General features: G+C 41.2%; 1 protein-coding gene across 1 annotated transcript in view; it reads right to left on the bottom strand.

Moving 5' to 3' along the window:
* Positions 1 to 2,049: 2,049 nt before the first annotated feature.
* LOC101846786 overlaps positions 2,050 to 8,562 on the bottom strand; it is a 45,752-nt gene continuing 39,239 nt past the window's right edge. Inside the window, exons 8-10 of the mRNA XM_005112768.3 lie at positions 8,390 to 8,494; positions 5,208 to 5,236; positions 2,050 to 3,674 (exon numbers count right to left, since the gene is read on the bottom strand). Of these exons, the coding sequence (XP_005112825.1) occupies positions 3,489 to 3,674; positions 5,208 to 5,236; positions 8,390 to 8,494 (320 nt within the window). The 3' untranslated portion in view covers positions 2,050 to 3,488. The remainder of the gene's footprint in view (positions 3,675 to 5,207; positions 5,237 to 8,389; positions 8,495 to 8,562) is intronic.

Genomic DNA, 8,562 nt, shown 5'->3' with positions numbered 1-8,562 from the left:
ATGTGTGTATGTGTGTGTGTATGATGTGTGTGTGTGTATGTGTGTGTGTGTGTGTGTGTGTGTGTGTGTGTGTGTGTGTGTGTGTGTGTGTGAATGATATTCATCCCACCAGGAGTTGTTCTACAACATACGGGTCTGTACGAGGAGTTGAGACGATTCTGATTTCCCAGAAAGAACTTTTGACAGAATCTGATGATGCACTCCCCGAGACAAACTCGTTAATAAATTGAATAAAACAGCAGCTGTGAACCAGTGGAACGATCTGAATCATGTTGAGTGTTGTTGCTTTTTTGTGTTTGTCTTTTTTTTTTCAACTGAACCGATCTGATAGATTCGGCTGAATGGACAAAATTGTGTCTATGATGTTGACGGTGCGTGGATTTAAGGGCTTGCTCAGCCAACCGTGTGAAAACTGACACGCTGCACAAAATTTCGTATAATATTTTTACATTGTCTACATTTATTTGACAAAGTCTATCAAAATTAAGAAAAAAAAACCGCAGACAGACAGACAGACTAACACGAAATAACATAACACAAAATCACATAATCATATGTATATTATTACATGATGTAATTTTTCTACGTTGCCAAATACAGCTGTAATGACATGACGTGTGGTGCTATGTCTTCCAGGGGCGGCTCATGGGGCTAAAAAGTGGGCGTGCACAATTAATTAAGCTATAACAAGCTATAGATAGTCACAGGCATAGTAATTGGGATGGTGCATACTTTTAGGATCTTTGGGTTGGTGAGGGAGAACCTACTGCTTTATTTTCATTCTTTTTACTTGTCTCTTTCATTTCTAGAACTGAATCTGTTTGTCAACTAAACGTCAATTTCGTTCATCCTACATTAGAACTGAACTTTCAAGTTATAACTTTTACCACTTCACTACAAAACCATTCAAAGACACAAGTCATAGGACGGTGACTTAAGTATGTCACGTTCACCTCCCTCAGGTTCACGGCCACAGAGTCACTTTAAATAGTGGCAAGACAATGAACCAATCAGAATTCACTTGAGCACCCAACTGGATTGCTCCGGGGCTCACATAATCTTGGCATAGAATATTGTACAGTCTATCGCGTTTATTTTTAGACTGCCTATTGTGGGCTATGTTTCGGCACTATTCGACAGGAGCACATGTGAGATGTGTCGTCTTATTATTATTAATGAACCGCCAAACTCGCTACGAGTGTCGTCATCGCTTGGGTTATCCCAAATAGCGATTTATAGGTATGGTTGCCACTGTTGAATCTTCTATTATGTTTAGTTAAAGCGTGTGGGCTTTGGCATGGCATAGTAGATGTTTTACGGCGCTATAGACACAGAAATGACAATAACGTTTGTTAGTGTTTGTTCCTGGCGTCCTTTATTTATTAATTATTGTAGGTGTTATACATAATAGTACATTAAAACAATTGGGGCGGGACAGCACGACCGTGCTCTATGGACGAACTTCGCCTGATGTCTTCCCTACTCAACCGAGCACAATAAATTGTCAAGTTGACAGAGACGTTATAATAATTGCATAACGCAGACAGACCAAAGCCCAGCTTGATCTTGCCGCGGTATCGCCCCTTCACTGTTGCTTCAAAAGCCTGTTCGCCTCCGAGTGACTGCCCCTACTGTCAGTAAACTTTTCCAAATTTTCTGTAAAGATGACGTCAATATCAGAGTGTGAATTTTCCAGCTTCCACATAAATAAATTCCATTCCGTTCATCGTTTCATTGAGATACTATGTAGGCCTATTGCGCGTTGATCAACTATGCATAATTTGACATCAAAACTGCTGTGAAACATCTGGCGGTCCACATAAATAAATAAATAAATATACGATATATAAATAAATCAATCAGTTTTTAAAAATCTATACAACCTTTGCCTACTTGCAACGGATGTAGAAAAAAAGTATTTCAACTCAGGCGTGTTTATATTTGAAATTGAACTCAACATAACCGTTTGACTTAATGTAAAAAAGAAGAGGTCCTGGAATCCGAGAAAAAGATCATCCCGAAGATCAACCCAAGCGAATTCAGCACAAGTAGAGTCAACCCATTACTGTATTGAAGACTGGATGAGACAAATCGAAGTTTCAAGTTTCCTTTTCACAAATAACGCAATTGACTTAATGAACTTTGATGTAAAGTTTACAACAATCTGCCAGAGAACACCATCTATTTCCTGAGCAAACATGACATAAGAAACATATAAATAGTAAAATTGCTCTGCGGACGCAAGAAATAACACCCTAGGATTTGTCCCTAAAAAGCTCGCTTGGACAAGAATAATTTGCAAATGCGTTTTATGCTCAAAGATACACAACATGAGATCACAATATAGCATTGTATTTTTAAAAAACCCACTCTTTTCAAATAGATAATATTTGTTGTTTATCAGTGCAGTTCAAAATAAAAACAAAAACATACACAAACATAATTATTCTCTTTAGCTTTCAGATTCAAAAGACAACAGATACAACTTGCACAAGAAGTTGATCGATTTAAAAATTGTCAGAAGTGCCTGCAGTCATCATGGATGGCATAACTACAGATAGCTTGGGTGTTTTTTCATGTGTATTTTTTTTTCTTTTTCAGGGAAATCGGAATGTTTTCAGTTCACACATGTGACGCTGCACAATTGTCATGCGTGTGAGCGACCTGGAAAGACCTGAATTATGCTTGCTTTATATTACTATATTGTCAAAACTGCAATTGGAAGTTGCTTGTTTTCAACAGTATGACTAGCACCTTATTCTGTTTAAATTTCATTCGAGTACCCACTGTTAAGTGTCTGATCGGGGGTTTAAAAAAATCCAAAAACTGGGCCTAACTAGAACTTACAAACATACTGCCTGGCATGGTTCGAATTGATTTGCCTTACATGATGACACTTAGCATTTTCCGCCATGTAGGTGAAACCAGACTCGGGCGCAGCAGATACATTGGCAGATAATATCCATAAAATCTTTGTTGAAGAACGCAGCCATTTCACATCACAAAAATAATAATCTGTGTAGAACCGTCACAACATCAAATTATTTTTGTGGGGTGTTTCGCAGTGATGTTCATCTGGCAATGTGCAACCCTCACCCTAACAATGGGTATTCGTTGAAGGTCTAAATCATGTACAGACAGTCCTAGACTGAGCTAAAGAAGAGGTGCACACCATCTCCGAGAAAGGGAAAGGTTAAAGAAAAACAACAAAATGTGTAGGCTGGGAGATCTGGAGGCAAAACTAGAAAAGAAAGAAATCACCGATTTATAATTTCTGCAAATCCTGTCCCAAAAAATACTGCCTCTTCACATGTAAAAAGGGCTACTGCAAATACATGACACTAAAGTTTTAACCAGAAATATCACACTTTGTGAATCAGAGGTACACACATTTATAAAAATAAACCATTAAACTGACGGCAAATGAAACTGTTTCGAATAAAATAAAATTTTTGTCTGATTCGATGCTGTAGCACAACGCTCTTTTTTTACGACACTCGCAACTGCATAAGGTCATATGAGCGGCTGGTCACAAGTTGACAAGTATTTGAAGAGTTTAACAACAGGAGATTGACGTTGGCTCTCATGACTTGCCCCGCAGACGATCTGTCTAAGTAGGCCTTGTCTGTGTTGACGTTCACGTACTGGTGTGTGGTTCTTGTTTTCTCCTTTGCCTGGGAAGTTGGACAAAAAAAATCACATACAAAAAGTTCACTACCTCTTGTTTGTTTTAGTAGAGGTTTTACGGCACTTGCAACTGCATAAGGTCACATGAGCGCCAATCGCTACATCTGAGCTAAGAATTATCCAAAGTGAGCGAATAGATGCGGAACGGTAGATGGTTGGTGGGTGCCCTGGTGAGGTGTGCTCCTTCTTTCCTTTCAAACATCTACTGTCCTTTTCTCTAGTGACACCACCGGCCTGTGGTGCAGCTGTTCGATTTCTTCGCTGTCTCCTCGCAGGAAAACCGAATTCGATTTCCAAGTGAGGAGAACATTTTATATAGAACATTTTATATAGAACATTTTATATAGAACATTTTATATAGAACATGTTATATAGAACATTTTATATAGAACATTTTATATAGAACATTTTATGTAGAGCATTTCGGTCCTTCTGTTGGGATATATCCCTATCAAGCCTGGCGGGCTCTGACAGGTGGGGTCGGAAGCTGACCTTCTAAACAATCTAAATCGTGTCGATGGGGGAGCAAACATTTCAACTTTAAAATATTCTCGTAACATCTTCGGCTTTATATATGTTGCATGTGCCGCAAAACTTTTATCAAAAAGAACAAAAAAACAAATGGGACGAAGGAGGAATAGACAGACTCAGAACTAGGAAATTGGCTCAATTTGCAATTTTCTTTACATTTCTGCAGTTGAACCCAGCGGACGATGTGAAAAATGTCACGACAGCAGCTTCGAGACAAAAGGAGGATACTGTATCAGAGACTCGACAAGGCGTCAGGCGGTACGCTAATACAGAACTGTTTGATTTGTACTCTCCCACACACCCCACATACTCTCACGACTCACAGGCCCAAAGTATTCCGTGAAGTTATTGTTGTTATCCTACTCGTATACTGGCTTTCAAAAGAAAGGTACCAATTTTTGATTGTATAAAAATTGTACACTTTTCAGTTTTTACGCATTTCCTTTCACGTGAGTAATACCAAATAGTCTAAAAAGTAGGGCATGTAAAAATATCATACTGGTGCTTCAATTAGTGTCCACAGCAGCAACACCCAAAAATAGAAACCTGGCATTTTTCCCCCACCACGAGGCGGATTTTTCTTTCATTCTGTTTTTAAAAAAATGAAAGTTAGCTTTTTATTTATCAAAAACTGCAATGACATTTGAGCGTTGTCCCCCGAGAAGGATAGTAGGTTTTTACTCAAAATCAGAGAAATATAACCATCGTCGCGCTCTGCGGTGTTTTTTGCTATTGCCAGGCAGGACAGCCAACGTCAGTTTTGTGTTAACGTTGAATGTCCTGACAACAACAGAGGGCCCAAAATGAACACGCACTCTCTCTCTCTCTCTCTCTCTCTCTCTCTCTCTCTCTCTCTCTCTCTCTCTCTCTCTCTCTCTCTGTTGTAAGGGGGGGGGGGGGGTATTCAAAGTGAATTCCAGCCGGTCAGTTCTACAAACCATAAGCCGCCCCTTGTCAACATACAGCCCTTTCAGACAAACTGAACTCACCGCCGGAACGTCCATTCTTGTGTATCCATCTGGTGGGAAAAAGTGGAAACAATAGAAAAGTTGTGAGTGTCTTATCAAAAGTTTACATCTATCTATTTATCTGTCTATATATCTGTCTGTCTGTCTGTCTGTCTGTCTGTCTGTCTGTCTGTCTGTCTGTCTGTCTTTCTAAATTGCAGCCCAATAGACTAATACATTAAAGGTGATTAGACGTAAGTGTCTGAGCATAAATGGTGGTATGTGCTTGGTTCCCGTGTTTGAGAGGTTTTCTGAGCTCTTCACCCTCTCGGCTCGGGGCCCTATACTGGTGATAGTTGTTTTTTATGTTCGGCTCTTATATTATGTGATTCGACGTGGGAAGGGGGGGGGGTTAAATCCAAACTTTACCAGTTCAAATATCAGCTCTTCCCGTACACTTGTATTGTGATATCCAAGACTGTGCTTTCTGGTGTTATTCCGGTTCACCATTGAGTGTGCCATTTGACTCAATTTGGAACTGAATGAAGGACAAGGAGAGAAAGATTGTATGTACACTCCACTAAAGCAAGATTGGTGTTTTACCCTTCAATCGTCTATCTATGGTCTACAGTAGTGAGGTCAAGTTTTTACAGAGAGCAAAAGGTGGCGACCTTGACAGTGACCACTCTAGAATAGTTAATGTATAAAAGTAAACGTTTATTACTCTACTTAAGGAGAGAGCTTCAAAGACTGGGTCTGGAGACACGACCAAGAGATGAAAGATATCGCCATGTCCCTGACTCGACCCATGGATGCTCTTGTCTGAGTTATGTCCATTTATTATTGTCCTTTTCCTCCGCTCTCTGGTTTGTCTGATGTGAACGGAGGAGGAGTTTGGGGGGCGGGGTGGGTGCATGCACACATGGAATGCGACCTGTTCCCTTAGAGACATTGTGGATATTATGGGGGATACCGTGGACATGATTATGCAGGACCATGGCCAGGTTCGGGTGTCCCGCAAAGCTCATCGGAATGGTCCGGTCCGACAGTTCCATTAGGACATGAACACAAGAGGGCAGGCTGACAGCGAGTACGCCCAACCCTTCCTCATCACGGACAGAGCTAAGCTGGGCTTCATGCTACCCCTCCCCACCCTTCCTCATCACTGACAGAGCTAAGCTGGGCTTCATGCTACCCCTCCCCACCCTTCCTCATCACTGACAGAGCTAAGCTGGGCTTCATGCTACCCCTCCCCACCCTTCCTCATCACTGACAGAGCTAAGCTGGGCTTCATGCTACCCCTCCCCACCCTACCACCCCCACCCCCACCCCACCCCTGTTCAGCATGGTGTTTTCAGTAATGAAGACCGACGCCTACCATGACAAAGAGATCGGTGTCGGTTTTCGATTATACCGCACTGACGGGAAACTGTTCAACCTTTAGAGGTTTCAGAGAAAGACTAAAGTTCGTGCAGACTTAGCCTGTGATTTCCTCTTTGCCCACGACTGTGTGCTGAAGGCCAGTGCATATTCAAACATGAAAGGAGGTTTGGACCTATTTTCTAAAGGTTGCGTCAACTTCGGCCTCAATATTTCCACCAAGAAGATAAAGTTCTGTACCAACCAGCCGACAGCTCCATGTTATACCTCAAATCCCCATCAACGGTCAGAGACTGTCAGAGGCAAATAGATTTGTCTACCTTTTCAGCACTCTATCTCACTCTGTTAATTTTGACAAGGATGTGGTCTACAGAATTGACAATGCCGGTAAAACAGTCGGCAAACTTTAGAACAAGAGGACTGAACCTTAACACAAGACTCAGTGTATAGAGCAGCAGTTCTGCCATCTCTGCTTTTCGGCAAATTAGTATCGTCTGAAAACTCATTTGTTTGTCTTGCCTGCAATGAAAAAATACCCATTTACCTTGAATAGAAGCCGAGATTTTTTCTACTGAAGACGGCGGGGTTCGCCAGCTTTCCGAAATAACATTTGCGAGAAAATGAATTCCAAAGCTTGAGAATCCTCGGAAAAAGCAAATTTACATTTTGTCTGCCTTTGATAAATGTCCGGTATGCACACTGGCCAGCCTTTCTGCCACACCCCTGATCTTCTGGTAGGAAAGATCTACACCTAGCCTTCTCGGACAAGGGCGAAAAATCTCGGAGGGCCCGTGTGCAAGTTGCGCACGTTAAAGATCCCTTGGTGGTCTAAAATCGACAAGAGTAGGCTTCGGCCGCCACCCGGGCAAAATTCCAAATTTCCTACCAACTGAAAAATATTAGGTGTGTCCCGCGCGCTCATATGACCTATGCAGTTGCGAGCGCCGTAAAACCCTATACTAAACAAACAAACAAACACTGGCCAGTCCATGATATTCATGTTGTGACCTTCCAGAGACTGTGTTGCTTCACTCCTTGCATGCCTTGAGCTGTTGCTTTTGCAGAAAGGAAACGATTCAACAGATGAGACCACATGGTCTGTTTGTCTTAGACAGGGCTGGTGACTTCAGCTGTCCCATTCTTTGTCTATCCCCTCAATTTCAAGCATGCTAAAATCTTTGGGCAAGTCAAGAAACAATACAAGCACTGCAATATAGCTGCCTTGTGGATTCTCGGGCAGATTTTCCGCCTTGAACTAGACGGAGGCAAATTTTGCAGTCAACTTTGCTAAGTTGAGGCGTCTTGTATTGCAAGAAAAATAAAACTGATCCCCACAATGTCAGGACTATTGTTAGGAAAAAGCTATTCATCATCTTCTAAGTGAGTTAAATTCTTTTCATGAGTAGTATTGCGATTCATTAATTAACATATTTGACAAAAACTCAGGTTACTGTGCTGTGTTGAAAAGTATTCGTGAAAGTGACCAAAAATCGTGGTTGGACCCGTGAATTAACAACTGCTCGCCTGTGTCTCCAAAAATCGTGACGATAGGAGCATTTCTGACTTTAAAAAAACGTCGCGTTCTAAATAACGTTCACTATATACATTTATACCTGTCTAATATAAATGATGTAGGGTACATATTATGTTCCTGGAGAAGGAAAAAATAAACAGGATTTACGAAAAGCGTTGCTTAACTTAGAATTATCCGATTTTCATAATGTTACAGAAGTCTTTTTTTTTCTTTTGTTTGTTAATGTTTTAACTGTTACATTATGAACGCGCTTTGTAGACTAAGTTTCGAGAAAAAAAGCAAATATATATAATATACCTCATATACTTACTTCTTCGACGTCTGATGACCAAGACAGCGATGATCACAGCCACCGCCAGAACACGACAAAGCACGCCCAGGGCAGCAAAAGTTAATTCAGAATCTCTGTCGTCACCTACGGGTTCAGAGCCAGACAAAGGAACTAATGAGAGACAACAGTTAGAAGATTTATCGTGGAAGGGG

This window comes from Aplysia californica, unplaced genomic scaffold (genome assembly GCF_000002075.1).
Source record: "Aplysia californica isolate F4 #8 unplaced genomic scaffold, AplCal3.0 scaffold01400, whole genome shotgun sequence".
NCBI lineage: Eukaryota > Metazoa > Mollusca > Gastropoda > Aplysiida > Aplysiidae > Aplysia > Aplysia californica.
Note: the sequence above shows the minus strand (reverse complement) of the source record. Positions and strands in the feature narration are given on the sequence as shown.